We start from the raw sequence: 18,059 nt of genomic DNA on the forward strand, positions 1-18,059 counted from the left end.
AAGCGGTTGAATAACGAAAAATTTGGAGTAGACGGCGGAAGAAAGGGAGAAGCGTGGGAAATCAGGGAGACGGCAAGAGTAATATCTCATAGAAAGCTGAGTTATGCTGGGTCATAGGCTGAGCTAGGCTTTACTTCTGTTCCATGTTCTCAGTCGCATTTGCTTTAAATTTAAACAACATCCCGTGCCTCAGTTTCCCCACCTGCCGTGGGACTGTCTGCCCTTGCTGTCCTGCTGCAGAGCTCTCCCATGGAAATCTGTGATTGATTGACTGCCGGAGAGGGAGAAGGAAAGTCAGACTGGCAGAGTATTGTTCTTCCCGGGAGAAATTAATTTCTAAACCTTCCGTGCTTTTGTCAGTCTGGCTTGGGAGAGGGGAGCCAAGTGGACCTCTGTGTGAGGGCAGCGGGACCTGCCTTGGGTGCTCCCGATTCCCGCGTGCAGTGAAAAGGAGGGGAAACATTTCCTGTCGAGAGCTCAGGAATGATCATCCCTTGGTGAAATACAAAGCGGAGCTGCCTGCTCAGCCCCTCTGCTCTTTCTAGATCCAGCTAATTATTTCGGTATGCATATGTGTGTGCAACAAGGGTGCGGACATATGGATGCTCGCCCCACGGTCTTTTGAGGAGGGTGAAGCCACGTCAGGCAAGTGGAACAGCTTCATTTCTGTCATCTGCTTCTGCCAGGGGCCGTGTGTTGCCCTCCCAATTCTCCTCGGTGCTTCCCTGCGAGGTTGCCTCGGCACTGGAGCAGCTCCCTGTGGCCCTTCACGCTTTGCAAAAACATTGTTAGCAGCTATAGGTTGGTTTTTTCCGTAGCAGCTCTCTTGCCTTCTGGCTGGTTATTAGCGGTGATGGGTTGCTTTTTCCTGGTGCCTTTCCCCAAGTCCCCGAACACATTTTAGCAGTGTCAAGTGCGGCGGCAGGTTGTGCCTGCCCTCGGTTATCGACTGGAGGCTTTTTCAGGAGAGTTTGCAGAAGCTGGTGATCTCAGCTCAGTGACGGGAGGGATTTGTAATTTCGACTTCCCTTGCTTGCTCCTTAGGGAGGGGAAAGAGAAACATTCTTTTCTTGTTTTAATCAAAAACATGAGCTGTGGATGGGTGGGATCCCTGCCTGGCTCGGTGGCAGAGCCCCAGCTGAGCTCCCGATCGCTCCCATCACAAACCAACCCCCACGCTGTGTGTTTCCCCATCCCCTTTTCTTTATTTATTTCATTTTTGGTTGTTTTTGCGTCGTCGTTTCTGCTCTTCCCAATTATGCATTTTTCTCCGTGGAGGACACGGTTGCTCAAAGCTCCTTAGGGTGGTCACGCTGAGTCAGAGCGGAAAAAAAAACCCCAAAACCTGCTCAGCTCGGTGCGGGCAGTGGGTGTCTGGGGAAAAACAGGGGGACAGGGCATGTGTGGGGACACTGCTCCCCGCCACACATGTCCCCAGGTCTCAGAATGTTTGGCTGCTTTCAGAAATCTTTTGTTTTGATCTCTGCTGTGCAATAAGAGACAATTTAACCCCCAAGCCTGGCACTCTCTCTGAGGGCAACCTGCCCGAGCTGCACCTCCTTTAACCCAGCACCAACCCTCTCTGCTTTAGAAACCAAAGAATCGAGACTTTGAGAGGGTTGTGCTTGACTGTGGGCCCAATAAAATGTGCTTACAAATCCCCTCTGCTTTGGCCAAGACTGCTGTGGTGGAGTTGGGGCTCCTCGTATTGTCCCACCGGCTGCAGGTTCTCCAAGGCAATTGTGCTGTGGCAGTAGTGGAGGAGTGGAAAGGATGAAAAACATGTTGTTTTTTTCTTCAAGGAGCCTCTTCTACTCATAAAGAGATTAAACTGAAACACTCTGAATTCACTTAAACTGAAGGACCTCGAACCAGCAAGCATATTAGTGAAGCATGTACTTCACCAAAACTCCACTCGCTTTATTTTTCAATACCCTTTAAAAGAAAAAAAAAAATCTATGTAATCTATGTACCTTGGGACTGAAAATCCACTTCTCGGTCAAAATTAATCTTCACTCTTCTGCCTGATGAAAAGCTGCAGCCTCTTTCTTTGCAGTAGGACTCTGCGCGAGCGAGAAGACCTGGGCTCGAGCAGAGAAGTGGGAAAGGAGATATACTGCCGGGAAAACTTGTCGAGAGCTGCTCTGCAGGGTAAAGGGCATTTCTCAGCCGCCTCTCCTGCGACGTGCCGGAGATGATTCATCTCCTTGTCTTGGTCTCAGACAGAGCTGGGGCGCTGTGAAGGTCTTCCATCAGTGAGAGTTTTCTTGGTCCATAGAAGTCCGGGAAGGTCAGGGAGCGGATAACTGGGGAGATTGGGTCAGTGCCAGAGAAATGCCCCCCGAAATCGGCAAGCCTTGACAGATTGATGCAGCTCTTGCACCATAGGCTGTGACTTCTCCAGGCTGGAGGGAAGAAAGCGAAGCTGGCATTAGTCAAATTAGGGATGGAGCCCTACCTAGACACCAGGAGGATGCAAAACCTCGCTCAAGGTTGAGCTCGACACCTACAGCACAGAACATTTGCCCATCGATCCAGCTGGAGACGCCGGTCTTGGGACTAATCTTGTTCTGTCTCCATCTTCAGCGGGTGCTGCCCTTCACAGCCCGCAGCACTTTGTCAAAGCCGGGCTGGCTCGCCGAGCTGTGACAGCTCTCCTAGGGCAGAAATGGAACGGCACAAGTTTGAGGTTATTCACCAGAAGCCAAAAGCTTCTTGTTTCAAGGTGGGCTTTGCCAAAAGCAATTCAAGTTATACCTGATGCTTCAGGCTTCCAGCCCGTGTCTCTAATTTGGCTTCCAAGGAAAACTGGAAGTGGGGAAGTTTGATTAAGAGGGAAAAAATTCCTCTCCATCCCCTGCACTCATGGTCTGTGCTCCCCAGGGGGGTTGATCCTGGCTTTTGCTCCCTGCTGGAAGGTGCCCTGGGTCCATGGTGCGTGCCCATGGGTTGGGCTGCAGCCACGGCTGCGCGCCTGCTGCTTGGCTCAAGCCGCATGCCACGAAGTCGATCATGAAACAGAGAGTGGAAGTGGGGCGCAAGGTATGATGAGAGCTGGCATTTCTGCCATGAGGCTCACCGTGGGCTAGAAAACAAAAATAGAGTTTGATTCACTCACTGCCAGCTAACCTAGGTCTGTTTTTCCCTCTGAGCTCTAGAGAGATTGTCATGTCCCATCTTCCCTCCTTCTCCCCTCCCTGCACCAAGTTGCCAGTATTTATTTTTCTTCTCAGGTCTATTCCATAACATGAACAGCATGATGGAAACATGGCAGTTGCGGTCCAAAAAGCAGCATCAGCAGCCCTGAGAGGCAGAAGTGTGCTGAGAGCAGGGATTCTGTTTATGAAGGGTTTCAAGGTTTCAGGCTCCATCCTGCATTGGAACAAACCCCATAATTTTGCAGTTCTCGAAGAGAAAATTCTCTTCCTCCCACCTCCTTTGCTACCGCCAAAATCTCTTTGTGTTGCTCAAAACATTTCATTTGCATTTCTGATGCCTTCATTATTCTCTACTTGGACACGAAACTTTAAAACCTCTGAAATGAAAAGGTTCCCTGAAACTACCATGTTATTGCCAGTCTAGAAAATGGTGAAGTAGGAAGCTTTGGCAGCAAGTAACCCTCTCCTTCTCCCTTAGTGGATTCATCTTCCTTGTCACTCTGACTACCTCAGTCTACCCCGGAGAGGCATTTTGTGCCTGCAAACAGCAAATTCCACCCAAATATACCCCCATGGAGCCCTCTTGGATCTGTCTCCAGAGACTCCTTCACCCATGTACTGGTGCTGCTTCTTGCATCCCATGGGATGGTCCCTTCCCTTCTATGTGGTCCCCAGCAGACCTGAACTGACCAGACAAGATTCTGAGGCTGGAATTCTCTGAGTTCCCTTTGGGCATGCCTGGGGCAGAATGAGCGTGGTGGTTGCAGGTTGCCTCTGATGCTGGCTGAGTCCCAAACAATGCAGATGGGACTTTGGGAACACTTGGATTTGCTCCTTGGTCTTGCTCAGTCAATGCCTACTCAGTGGTGTTGACCACCTTCATCTTTCACAGGTCTTTCTCCAAAGCTGCTTGCTAGGTTCATTAGCCCCTAATCCCAGCACTAATTAGAATAATTTGTGTTGGAAAAGACCTTTAAGATCAAGTCCAATGATTAACCCAGCACCGCCAGGTCCACCACTAGCTCATGTCCCTGAGCACCACATCTCCATGGCTTTCAAATCTCTCCAGGGCAAGCGGTTCCATCACTTCCCCGGGCAGCCTGTGCCAGTTCTGAAACACTGGGCCCAGCCCAACATCCTTCTGAAGCCGCAAGACCTTCTTCAGACCACGCCACATGCTTGTTGGTGAGGCTTTTGTCCTCTTCCTTTGGTGCTGTTCAAGGTCCCCTTTCTCATTCAGGAGGTACTGTCTTGCTTCGATTGCTGTACCGTTGCCTGCTCTGGGCACGCCGGCCCTGCTGCCTCTCCAGAGAGCTCATCCCACCTTTTGGAGTTATTCCTCCCACTTCCTTGCTGCAAATCCCACATCCAGCCCCATCCCTTCCCCTGCCTCTTCCTCCAGTGCAGGCTGTGGTGCCAGACCTTGCTTTAACCCTCGAGGTGATGAGGCTCCAGCCAGCACGCTTTCTGCCCTTGCAGGCTGTGAGCTGCCCCAGGAGCATGAGAGCAAGGCAATATTAACTTCTGCGGGTGCAATGCCCTTTGGAGTAGGGTTTTCTGCGGGGTAATAGAAAGGTGAGGCAAGATCTATTTACGTCTAGCACTTGAAGGAGGAGCGAGGTGTGATGGAGCCTTGCAGCCGTCTCCAAGGACACAGCAGGAAGAAAGCCGGAGTGAAGATATTTCTCTCCCAAAGCTCAGGTGTGCACGTGCGGGCTCCCCAAGTTCAAGAAGAGGGTTTCAGACCCGAGGACAAGGGCTTGGGAGGAGTTCCCCCCCTGTTGTGGTCACGGCACCGGACGCTGCTATCGACATCGTGGCACCGGAGCCGTCATCAACGTCCTTATCGCTTCATCCAAATTGGCCCCTGGGGATTGCAGCAGCTACTGGTGTCTCTCAGCTCTGCCTGGGAAATCAGAGAGAATCTTCTGCCAGGCAAATTCAAAGGAGCAAAGTGACAAACTTTTTTTTTTTTTCCTCCTTTTTTTTTTCCTTGCGCTTTTTTCTTTTTTTCCCCCCCCTCTTTCTTTTTTGGAAAAGCTTTGGAGAAATTTCTCAAAGGGCTGTCTCAGCAACTTCCCTCCTGCTTCATCACTCCAAGCACTGCAACATCATCAAATTAGTCAAAAGCAAACAGTGGTGCCTCTCATTTCGCCAAACAGCCAGATGCTCTTTCTGAGGTGAGGCAGCATCCAAGGCTCTGCCTTTGCACCAGTGGGGGTGGGCAGGAGTCCTGTTTTCTTTTTTTAAGTAAGAAATTTTGCTTTTAGAACACAAGAGGACCTCAAGCAGAGTCTCTTCCCACAAATACACTCTGGATGCAAGAGATCTTGCTAATAATATTGAATAGATTGGCAGTGGGACCAGATCAGAGAAGGATCCAGAGGCAAGCAAGTGCCTCCAAGGGCATTGCTTCCAGTGCTTCAAAGACACTAAATTGTTGGTTTTTTCAAAAAAAAACACAAAAAAACCCCTTATTCAGTGCCCCAAAGTGCCCAGGCTGGATCTATTGGTGAGACAGGAGGATTTCTCCAGAGCTATCTCGCTGTCGGGTGATGCTCAAGCTCCCCTCTCCCCTGCGCACTCACACGGCAGCTCCCTGGACTCAGCTGCCTTGAAACCTGCCTTGGGGTGACTGTGTCCTCCCCACTGCACACCCGGAACCCACAAGATTGCCCCTGTGCTTTTGGAACTGTTATCTGGCGGCTGAGCTCGGGCACACGGTTTTGGCATCCTGCAGGTCTCCTTGAGCAAGCGAGTGGCATCCTTGTATGAACGTTGCAGGTCACCCCATGTCTCTGCCAGGGGCTGGGGAAGCCAAGTCGAGAGATGAAAATAACTGACCCAAAAGACTCTGTTCCTGCCTGAGCTCACAAACAAGACAGTTGCAAGAATCAGGCAGGAAATACTTGTAAAATGAAGCAATTGACTTTTCTTTAATATTTTTTTTTTATTTTTGTCCCCCCCTTCTCTGTGGTGAGGCTGTGGTGACTCTGAATGGGCTTTTTCTCTCCCTGCCGCTCTCCGAAAGACAGAGCCGGATACTTCTGGGCAGCCTCATCCGGGAAGAGGTCTGTGACAGCTCAGTGCAGGGGCACCCGCCCACAGCCCTGCGAGCGACCGAGCTCCTCGCCCAAATGCCAGCACGGAGACGGGAGAGACAATTTAGCCTTAATGGCTTTGCTGTGGCTGCGCTTGACTGTGCTTTTACAGCAGAGACTAAAGGTGAGGGCAGCACCTCGCTGCCTTGCTCACGCAGCCGTAAGCCTGTCGAGGAGAGCGATACGCAACCCGTCCCTGCCCTGCTTGCAGACACGCGATGGGGACGTGGAGCGTTTGCTCCTGAGCATCCAGCCCTCCGTGTCCCCTTGGATTTCGCTGCTTCTCGGGATGAGGCACCTCATGATGCACAAGTGAATAGGAGCAGGGCCCCACTTCAGCAGTACTTGTAATACGCAAAGGAGCCAGCTACAGCGACAGCTTAATTCAAGCATCTGGTCTTTTTCCGTGCTGTTGGCACAGGTACCAGCATTTATGGCTTTGCTGGTGTGCAGACAATGAGATTACGCGTGCAGCCTCCCAGCCCAGACCTCCGGCTGCTGCTGCAATTGATGGATTCCTCTTTGAGCTTCCCTCGTGCCAGCAGACGCCTGTTTAAATGGGTTTGCAAACACCTTCCTGGAGCTGGCGGGTCGTGCCAGGTGCCTGCAAGCACACGCTCGGTGTTGGTTTAGAGGTATCTGTGGGGTATGTGACACGCTGGGGTCCGTCTGCCCAAGCTTCTCCTTGTCTGCATAGACACAAAGCCTCTGCCCCTGCAGAGGCACCATGACCCTCCCCAAGGCAGGTTCCCTCCCAGACACCAGTAAAGGCAAGGGATTTCTTCCATTGCCTTATGGATTTGGTGCTTGTGTCTTGATTTTTTGGGGACAGTTTTGGGGTGGGGCTCATCAGCTACATGAGATGGCTCGTGCATGCCCATGGTTTCACACACTTGGTGTTGACCTGCCTCCGCTCGCCCTGATATGAAGGCACCCAGGGTAAGAGGGCAAGGATGTGCAGCTGCAGAAAGGAGTGTTCACCAGCTGGTTTAATAGCCTTGATGTAGGGGGAAGAGCCAGATTTGCTGAATTTTCACCCTGCCGATTCTTGGTGCTGGGAATTCTCTAGGTGGAGGTAGGCTGGACGTGACAAGAGACCCTTTAGGTGGGCTGGTAGAGTTGATACTATAGGGTTGACGGTTGTCCCCAGCCTTGGGAGCTGTGTGGTGGCCGAGCACTCCTGGCAGTGTCACCACCGGGTAGCAGAGAGCTGGGACCTGTTGTCTTTGGCTGTGGCTGTGCGGTGTGGAGGGTGGGGTTTCTTGTGTTTTGTCTCACTGGAACCCTTTCACATGCTCGTAGGAGCCAAGCCGTAGATGAACAGCTTTGTTTTTCTTGGGAGAAGGAAAGATAGAAAAACCTGGTGAAAACTGTCTCAATGGCACCCGCACCTCCTCGCTTGCTTGCCACTTTCACCCCAAGGCAGCCAATGTTTGGAAGGTGTCCAGGGAGCTTAGTGTAATATTTTGGCAGCTCAACATTGCTCTGTAAAGGCAGAAAAATTACAGAAAGCGTAGAGCACAGGGAGATTATCCTTAAGTGAAGTATTTTCCTTAAGCTGTACCTAAAGATACGAGCTGCGGGGGGTGAGGAGGATGGTGAAACCGCATTTGTACATTCGTGTCTTCCCACGACGGTGTCGAGAGCGCCGCGTTGGTGTGGGTTGTGTCCTACTTTAGTCGGTGCCCAAAGCCCGCCGTCGTTAATGGGAAGGCTCATTATTGACTTTGGTGGGCATCTGGATGACTTTTAAGAACGCACAGGAGGAGCAAAGCAATTGCCAGAGCACATTACCTCGACGGTCTGTTGAGCAAGGGCAAAGGCAGCGTGGCTACAAGCCCGTCCTGGCTCGTGCTCTGTGCAGCCCAACCCATGGAGCTCCTTCTCCTGTGGGCAGGTGGTGCCTCGGGTGCAGATGCCACAGCCTCCCTTCTCCAAATACCGCATCTCCAAACCCCGTTCGTTTTTCTCCTTCGTGAGGGCTCATACGGCAGCCGTTTTCCATCTCCTGGATGGCATTTAACAGCCTCACCGACATCCTACAATACGTTCCCCAGGCACACGGGGTAGACGCTGCACACCCTGAGTTACACCAGTGTCACTGCACTGGGCAAAGCAGCCACCACTGGGGACCTTCTCCATCCCACAGCCTTCCCAACGTCCCCAGCCCTGCAGAGGCAATCCATCAGTTTGCTTGAGTGAAATTGCTTGCGCTCACCGGCATTTGCAGCAGCTGTAAAGGTCAGGAAGAGGAGAGAAGAGCTGTCTCTTCCCTCTTGGGAGCCACCTATTTTTCTTGGTTTTTCTCCCTCTCCTCCACTCATAAACACCAAGCTGCTCTGCAATCCTGGCTCGTTTTGCTGTGAGGTTTTGCAGCTGGGAGTGCGTTCTACTCTCCCTTCCGCAGCCTCATGCTTGCTTTCACAGGGCTCCAGCTTGGGGTTTTTTTGGGGTGCAGAGGGTCTGGTGTGTAACCCCACTGGAGCCAAGTGGCAGGGCAAGGCCTTCCCGTTGTTTTGCAGCGATTCGTTGCCGAGGCAGAGTGTTTCCCCCCTTCTCGTGCGTGGGTTTTCATTCCAGTGGGGAGCAATCAAAGCAGGTCCTGGAGCCATCGTTCCATGACCTGGACCCAGAACTCAGCTGCCCTCCAGCCCACTGACCCATATGGGTTTTAACCCTTCAGTTTCAGGGAAGGGGAAAACAAGCTGCAGAAAGTTTTACCAGCTCAGATGGAGAACGACCGTGTCTTCAGTGACCTGTGGGGGAAGAGCAACGTGCCCGTGGTCCTGAACAACCCCTACTCTGAAGCGGAGCAGGTAAGAGCCTGTGGCTTGTGTTGCTTTGGATGGGAAGGGGATTTGGGGGTATGTCACCCGTCTGGGTGGGCTCTTGGCCACAGAGAACCCGCACTACACTAAAAATCTTTGATCCTAAGAGCTGGAGTTGATAGAGCGTAGAGCCCATTTAGTCCAGAAGCCAAATTCCCTGAGGTTTGGGTAGGATATAGGTCGCTGGAGAATGATGCTCTGGATCCAAGGGAATGGGAGCACAGCCAGGGACCAGTACTGTGAAATGTCCCTCGGGACTGTCATCCCTTTTTGTGGCAAAAAGCCGAGTTGCATCGTTAAAGTCGTTTCGATTCATATGACGGTAATTCAATAGAGCACTTCAGATAATGTGTTGTACGGTGCCTTTTCATCTCCTCACGCTCCACGGACGTAAATTCTCAGGCTTGCTCGCCAAAAGTGGATTAACTTCACGTTTGTAGCAAAGCCAGAGACGTAAGACAAGCCCCTGCCAGGGCAGAAAGATCACCTCGGGGAAAACATGACGTGTGTGAGCAGTGCCAAGAGTGTTTGGGCAAACGTGTCTCCCTGATGGGATTAACCAGCAGCAGGGCAGGACACGGGTGACCAGTCTGGGGACTGTTTGGTCCCCTTGCCTCGCTATATTTGTCAGGGTGACATAGTAAGGACTGTTGGCCAAAAAGAGGGGAGAAAAGTGATTTAGTGGTCACCGGAAGACTTCCAAGAAAATCAGTGTTTTCTCAGCTCAGGAGTGTCCTCAGCAAATACCTCTGGCTGATGCCTCTTCTTGGCTCCAACAAGCTGCATTTCCTCGCCGACACGGCATGTGCAGACCACCGCAGGGCAGGTGTCACTAGTGTTGTGACTGACACGAAGATGTTGCTCCTGGTCTTGACACCCAGGTGTGTCCAGCAGCACCTTCCAGGCCAGGGAGATGTTTTCCTATTTCACAGGCATTTTGCAAGACACAAAGCCAGAAGCAGGGGATAAGGACACATGAGGTGACTTAGTCCCTTTATGCCCACAGAGGTGACACGGTCTTGGCAGAACGATGCTCACATGTGCTTTTGCAGTGTTGGAGACTCAAGAGGCGTGCAAGACCTTCCATGGGGGTGCTGATGCATGTTGATGCTCCTGACCACGCCAGTCTTGCCGCATGGTTTTAACCAGCCTTGTTGAGTGCTCAGAGGCAGCCGGGAGTGATTTCCATCGTGGTCAGGTCTTCCAACAGCACAGACCACCTCACGGCAGGTATCGTCCTATGTCGGCACACACAAATGGGTGCATCCAAGAGCTGCCAAGCACTTTGTTCAGCCACTGGAGCTGCCCTACCACGTGGTTAATGCACTGCGGCAGGTACAGCCTGTCTCACCCGAGGACACGTCACTGCTCTGATCCCTTTGCCCCAGCTCTGGAAAGACGCTGTGTTTCTGCCTCTTTTGCTAAGCTCCCTGCATGTACGTGTCTGTTACTATAAGCACTTTATAACCTTCTGTGTTCGGGGCTTAATTTCTCTCCGTGTTAGGGCTGCCAAAACCCCCAGTCTTAAGCTGCTATTAAACTCTTTCATAATTTTTTTTTTTTTTTTTGCACTAGATGTGCAGCTTTCTTTTTTATCCTTCTTATCCCCAAATCGGTATGCCTGCTCTTCTGGAGGCAGTTTGGTTTTTCTCCCCGCCATGCTCCCTGCAGCTGTTCCCCGGGGCACAAGGTTCAAGGCAACTGAACTTCTTGTGAGCTGTAATAAATACTGTTAACACAGGGGCAAGTCAAGCCAAGGGTGAGCTCTTTATATACAGTCTTTAAAGCAGTTTTTGGTGGTTTCACTTGGCTGGGCAAGGAATGCTCGCTGAGACTTGTAATAAGGTGTTGAAAAACCCATTGGGCATTGATCCCTACTCTCTCTTTTTTTTTTTTTTTTTTTTTTTTTTAAAATCTCCTCTCTTTTTTTTTTTTTTTTTTTTTTTGTTTGAAAATCATGCACTGATTTACTTGTTCCCCGGGACCCAAACTCTCCTGGCCCAAAACAAAGGTGCTCTGACTGCTCCGGCCCAGATCTTACATGAGCAGTGCATCACTCCACACAGGCTGATTTGCTGGGAGTCATGTCTGCCTCACTCTTGTAAGGATGATTTACAGCTTTATAAAAGCAAAACCCACACTTTCGGCTAGCAGGGTTAGTGCAGTCTGGAAAGAAATCTCAGCATGGCAAAATATCTATGACCTGGGCTGATGCTGACCTTGTCCTCCCATAGTCGATGCATCTTGGCAGGGCAGTACAAACCATCATCGCAGGGACTCCCGAAGCCCGGATGGGAGGCAGGAGAGAGGCTGAGGACCTGTAGAGCCCGCTCATGTCTGCAAAAAGGGAGATGGTCCCTGCTGTCCTGGCCCCAAGAAGCCCCCCGGGGCCGGCTGCGTTTCTCCCCTGCGTCTGTAAGAGCTGCAGACAGCTCGCAAGCTGCACGCTGACGATAAGTGCCAACGTGCTCCTTTGCAAAAGATGTTTGCATAATGCATGTGCGCCCCGACTGCTACGTTAGTCTCTCCGTTTGTCCCACTCTTGAGTCACTAATATCACAGCTGCCTAATTAAAACATGAAAGGATCTCACAACAACCTCCCTGACGGAACCAGGGGTAATATTTGGCTTGCAGCTTTGCCGCACGGGGAAGGCACGCACGCACACGCAGAGCTCTATTCCCGGTCTCTTCTGGGTGTCTCCGCAGCTGCTCTGTGATGCGGTTGCCAGACCTGGCACCTCTTGCTTCTTGTCAACGGTGTGGCCTTGACTGCTCCAGCCTGGCTGGCACCCTGAGGATTTGGCATGCCTCTGCACCGTGGTACTCTTTCAGCCAAGAGGTCAATTTTTCCTGCAGGGGAAAGTCAAAAAAGGAAAGGGAGCAGCTTTGAGAGAGGTTGAAGGTAGAACATCTGTAGGCAGATGTTAAGCAGCCGATGTACACCAGCTTGGACCGGGAGCTTGCTCGCTCCAGTGATGGAGTCATTGCTGCCTCTGGATTCATAACGTGCGCTCGGGCCATACCAAATCTAGCAAGACGTTGTTTAGCAGCGTGCTACTTAGCTGCACTTAATTCGGAATAAAAAAAGTGGTGTCAGATACAATGAGCACTTTCTGCTTGGTACTTCTGGCTTCTGTCTGGCAGGGAGAGGTACAGGTGAGGATTGGTTTCATTTGCATTTTCGAGCAGCAGTTTTCAGCTACATTTTGCCAGTCTCACAGAGCAAGCACTCTCAGAAGGAAGGTGCTAAGTTATCCCACTTGGTCTGAAGGGTGGCCCAAGTTGGTTCAGAGGGCACAGGGTGCTGTTAGTGGCTCAGGAACAGTTCGATTCTCTTTCACGAGTAAAACAAGGAGGAAAAATTTACTAGGAACTGCCACTGCCACAATTCAGGTCAGATTTCTCCACAACTTAAAAAAAAATGAACTTAAAAATAGTGTTTTTCCAGGACTACATTTGGGAGGTTCTTTTTCTTTACTACTGACTTTGAGCCCTCTATGAAGCCTCATGTTTGTTTTCTGCAGCACGGAAAGAGGAAGCTGAGATCCACTGGTTGGTCACCTGGCTTCAGGGACTAGGAATTCAAAATGCTCCTGGGGAAGATGACAGGATTTGTGACAGAAGGAATGTCACAGAGACCCAGGACAGCGTAGCCTGAGGGTGTGCAGAGAGTGGCTCTTGGAAACTGCAAGGACCAAAGAGGGTCCTACTGAGGGGTCAGGTTGTAAAGATCTCCCTTCCCCTCTGTCCTCTGTCTCTTGCTCCCAGCACATACATGGTAATACACTGTGAGCCTTGGGCTGCTTGACAGCAAAATTTCTATTTTCTAGGAAAATAAAAGCATGGAGCATATGGCAAAAAGCAGGACTGGGCAAAAAATACAGCCAGCATTGCCACCAGCACAACGCAACGGTGTCTGCTCAGCCCAGGCATCAGTCTCATGATCAATCAGGCATCAATCCCTCTCTGCTTTGGAAAAGCGGAGCAATCCTCTGGCAAATCAGGAAGAAGTTAGCTCTTGAGTTTCATCTGCCTTCGTCATCCTGGTAGCCCCTGTTGCTTTCCCTCCTGAGTCTGCTCATCAGGGAAAGGGGCTTGTTCTTGAAACAAGAGCTTCCTCCCCTGTGTGCTGGCTCTTCTTTGGCAGCTCCACCAGGCTGTGAGGCTGGATTTGAACTTTTTGCTGCTAGTCCATGAGCTGCAACTGAGGGCTGAGCGCAGAGTTGCCAAAAAGGAGGATGAGGTTCTGCACAACTCTGCTGAGGGCAGGGTTGTCTTTAACAAACCTTGCAGATGGATTAGAAAGGGATAAAAGCTACAGCATTCATGTAGGAAGGCTACATCAAAACTTGGTCCAAGCCCAGACCTACTTTGTAGACACGCAAGTATTTAAGAGGTTCAAAATGCAAGCTGGGGTGGGATGAGGTGTCCTCTCAAAACCTGGAGCAACACCATTGTGGTTGCAGCAGCTGAATTAGACCCTCCTACAAGATCTGATTCCTAGAAGAAATGTCTCTCCTTTCCAGAGCCACTGTGGATCTCACTGTCCTGTGATATGCTGGCAGACACTGATTGCTCTTTAAGTCTTTCCATGTTTGGGGTGAATAAGGATCTCAGTAGAAATACTAAGCATTATCTGTGAAAACACGTGCAAACCCAAGTGCTTGCAGCCAGCTCTTCTCACGCCGAGTTCTGCGCTGGCTGAGGATCTTCTCTCCGCTGGCACAGCACGCGCGACGTGCTGGGTGAGCACACCCTGGCACAGAGGATCAGGGAGGGCTGGAGATGCAGAGCTGAGGCTGAAGTAATCCAACGATGCATAATTCAGCAGCCCTCCCACTTGCATCACTTATCCCTCCTTATTCCTACGATCTTGATATCAAAGGAGATGTGCCTTCAGCTTGCTCAGAGGAGCGATCGGCTGTCAGCACTTGTTTTAGGGAGGCAGAGCTTGGCACGTGAAAACCAAGCAGGTGATGCTCCTTAAAAAGAAACATCTAATATATTTTAGGGAAGTAAGTTTTCCGCTGGGAAACTTGAATATAACATTCTCCGAAGTTGCTTCTGTGTCTGTTTTTTATCTCCTTTTCTACGGGTTTGGCTGCTCTGTAAACAGACATAACTTCTCAATTGTGCTGAGAGCTGGTTGCTCCATTGTAGGATCCCAAATGCTGCCAATATTTGGATCGTGTACCTTGTCTTACTCTATTATCGTGAGGTTTTAAGCACAGGCATCCACTAATACTGTTGTCATGGCCATTTTCCTGTATCTGATTAATACTAACATTGTGTCTGGTCGTCACTGTTGTCCAGCCACCGCCATCTGGGTGGCAGTCCCCGACTAAGAACACGGTGAATGGGAGTCCTTCCAAATGCCCACGGTTTGTCAAAATCAAGAACTGGGAGACAGGCTCCGTGCTTCACGACACTCTGCACCTCAAGACAGCGATGGTGAGTAGAGTTGATAGGACTGGCCAAACATTGTCTGGGTGTAATTGAATGGATCGCAGGGTTTCCAAGATGGCTTTACCTGCAAATGCAGAACTGGATGAATTCAGGCCGGTCTTCTTGTCTCTGGTGGTGTCTGAAATTCAAAACTCAGCTGCAATAAGCTGGGTGAGAGGGAAGCCCATCTAGGATCAATCAGGAGAAGCATAGGAGTGTGCCAAGGTGGGGCACGAATCTAGTGAATCCCAATTGTCTGAGTCAGGTGGGACAACAGAGACTGGACGTGCTGAGTTACTGACATGCGTGACAACAACTATTCTGGAAACATCCCTGTTTGTCAAAGATGTCATCAACTTCTGCACAGCCACTTGTTGACTTCCTCCAGTTCACGTAACCAGGGCAGGGCAGTAACCCAAAACATTCTTGTCTCCCTCTGTCTCGTCAGGCCACCGCGTGTACTGAGCAGATCTGTATGGGCTCAGTCATGACCCCTAGCCAGCACGTCCGCAAGTCAGAAGACACCAGGACAAAAGAGGAGGTGCTCCTCTTGGCTAAAGACTTCATTGACCAGTACTACTCCTCCATAAAGAGGTGAGTATAGACGACAGAAAGTCACAGACCCTGGCTGCTGCTTCTGCTGAAGTGTCACATGGGATCTGATCTTTCACACTTGTGGGTCAAAGAGGGGTGAGACTGTGATGCTCCACGTACAGCTGCTTCTTCAGTGGAGTGCCATTCCTAGCATTTGTGGTGTGCCTCTGTGCACGTTACTGACCTTTCCTGGTTGCTCTCGGTCATCTGTCACCTGAAAGCACATACGTGTGCCCATGTGGGCTTAAGAAAGAATGAGCTCATGGCCAGGTGGAGAGCAGCAGGATTCCCTGCCCTCCACCTGGATTTGGTCACTGCCACCTCCTCTGTTCCCCACGTTGCAGATCTGGCTCCAAGGCCCACATGGAAAGGCTGGAGGAAGTGACCAAGGAGATTGAAGCCACTGACACCTACCAGCTGCGGGACACAGAGCTGATCTATGGGGCCAAGCACGCCTGGAGAAATGCAGCCCGTTGCGTGGGCAGGATTCAGTGGTCCAAGCTGCAGGTGAGCACCAGCACAGCTGGAGATGGTTTGGGAGAGGCAAAACTTGCTCTTCCAACAGGCGGGGAAGTGCAGCGCAGGTGGGATTGGGGGTGTTCAGCACAAAGGAGCTACAATCTCCTTGACAGCTTTGGGGATGCACAGGCTGGGAAGTCAGCAGGAGCTGGAAAAGCATCTGTGGGGTAGGTGTTTCCTAGGTGTCTGTGTCTGAAAATGGGGCCAGCTGGAAGCTAGCACTCCAGGGAAGATTTTCCAAAATCAGATGCTGCTCCAGTGTCTTACGTGCTGCTTCCATAACTATTGCTCTGCCTGGAGAGAGGCAGAAGGATGCACCCGTCCTTGGTACAGAGATGCTAGGGTAGGAGAAGATTTGGCTTAGTGCCCTTTTGACTAGCTGGAAGCACAGAGTAGGATCTGAATTAGTGATCTCTAGTGGAATCCTGTGGTGTGGTGATGATATCTCCCTCTGCAACCCAGAGCACATCTCAAGTGCTGCTGAGCAGTTCTTGTGGCTGCCTCACATGGGGTTTGGCACTGCCTGGGGCCAGGAGGCTGGACCTCCTTTGCTCCCAGCTCAGCCTTCACCTCTTCTGCTCTTTCTTTTGGCATACCTGAACCTTGGGAAGAGCCGTTTCTGCAAGAAGTTGTCTTCAAGCCTCCTGCTGACCCTCTCTTCTTGTTCCCCGTTCTTTTGTAAATGCCCCATCCCTGGAAATATTCAAGGTCAGGTTTGATGGAGCTCTGAACAACCTGATCTAGTTGAAGAAGTCCTTGCTGATTGCAGGGGCTTTGGCCTAGGTGACCTTTAAATGTCCCTTCCAACCCAAACTATTCAGTGATTTTATGATTCCCCATGCTCTCAGTGGATCTCAGGCTGGACTCACACCTGTCCTACTTCGGCGACAAGAGTCAAAGAGCAGAATCTAAAACTGTTGGTGGATAAGCCAGGAACAGCAGCAGGTTGAGAGCACTGGATTGATGTTTTTGCCTGAGCAGCAAATGACTCACCTCTTCAAAGCAGAAAGGGCAGCTGGGTTAGACGTCAATGTGTTATAAAGACAGGGAACACATAATTATAGAGCTTTAGATACCTAACAAGTCCCGGTGGCCTCTAGGGCTTTCCCTGTGCTGTGTTTCTTCTGCTTGGCTCTGCTCTTGCAGTCGGAGCATCCTGTAGCATCAGCACAATCCCTTCCGCTGTTTCAGGTGTTTGATGCTCGGGACTGCACCACAGCCCATGGGATGTTCAATTATATCTGCAACCACATCAAATACGCCACCAACAAAGGGAACCTCAGGTAAGCCACCACGGAGTCAGGGGGTTTGTATCCGAAGGATGTGTGTCAGCCCAGCTCTGGGGCCCGCTGACATTGTCTGCTTTAGCTGCCGCTGCACAACAGGAGGGTTTTAGCCAGCACCTGTCCTGGGGAGCGTTAGAGGGACCTGATGTCAGGGGAAGGTGTCCTGCTGGTCCAAGTATATCTCCTCTTGCTCTCTGCGGGGCCTCAAAGGGCAGATTTTCCAATTATTTATCCTCTCCTATATTCTGCACCACATGCAGAGCACACGGACTGCTCTTCAGATCTGTATGAAACCCCACGTTAGCAGCCAGCTTCTGCCTGTAGCTGAATTGCTGGAAACCCCCCAAATTCCAGATTGAGTGCACCTGGCCATGACTTCTTCTCTGGGGAAGGAAATACGATAAAAGCTTGGTGCTTGTCCAAGGCACAAGCAGAGGTGGTGCACAGGGTGGTGACAGGCAGAGGCAGCACCTTTTCCCTGCAACACATTCCTCCAACAATCCCTGTCCCATGTTTTTGCAAAGTCCGGGGTGTTCACCGGCCCTGCCTCTTCTTTCCAGATCTGCCATCACCATCTTCCCACAGCGGACGGACAGCAAGCACGACTTCCGCATCTGGAACGCCCAGCTCATCCGTTACGCTGGCTACAAGCAGCCCGACGGCACGATCCTGGGCGACCCCGCGAATGTGGAGCTGACGGAGGTACGGGCTGAAGACATCCCTCCTGGGCACCGCGGGCGTGGGGCTGGTGGGGGCACGCAGAAGCTCTGACCATCCCGGGAGTGAGGAGCTTGCCACTTCAAGTGGGGTTTATCACACTTAATGGATTTGTCACTTTGAGAAGGGGTCACTCAGCGGTGCTGAAGGAAGTGTTGCAGGACAACATGCCCACCACTGATGTGGGCCAGTGGGAATCAGAAATGAGATGTGCCTTTTGCCAGTGCCTGTTGGTGCTCTGCTCAGCTCTTCTCAAACTCCTCTGCTCTCCTCACCCTTTTTTCTCCATCACCATTACAGGCACAAGTAGGGTAAGCAGCTTTTTCAAAGCCGTGATCCTACCCAGGAATCTAGTTCTAGGCTCATTTTCAGCCCAGATTCCCCTTACTTGGCCATGGCTTGACTGTGAC

At 51.2% G+C, this 18,059-nt stretch overlaps 1 protein-coding gene across 1 annotated transcript in view; it reads left to right on the plus strand.

Moving 5' to 3' along the window:
• Positions 1-18,059, plus strand: part of NOS1 (nitric oxide synthase 1 (neuronal)) — a 35,318-nt gene that overhangs the window by 658 nt on the left and 16,601 nt on the right. Inside the window, exons 2-7 of the mRNA XM_009865453.1 lie at positions 8,943-9,075; positions 14,402-14,539; positions 14,982-15,127; positions 15,472-15,634; positions 16,838-16,929; positions 17,493-17,634. Coding sequence (XP_009863755.1) covers positions 8,943-9,075; positions 14,402-14,539; positions 14,982-15,127; positions 15,472-15,634; positions 16,838-16,929; positions 17,493-17,634 — 814 coding nt within the window. The remainder of the gene's footprint in view (positions 1-8,942; positions 9,076-14,401; positions 14,540-14,981; positions 15,128-15,471; positions 15,635-16,837; positions 16,930-17,492; positions 17,635-18,059) is intronic.

Source organism: Apaloderma vittatum, unplaced genomic scaffold (assembly GCF_000703405.1).
Source record: "Apaloderma vittatum isolate BGI_N311 unplaced genomic scaffold, ASM70340v1 scaffold20802, whole genome shotgun sequence".
NCBI classification, from domain to species: Eukaryota; Metazoa; Chordata; class Aves; order Trogoniformes; family Trogonidae; genus Apaloderma; species Apaloderma vittatum.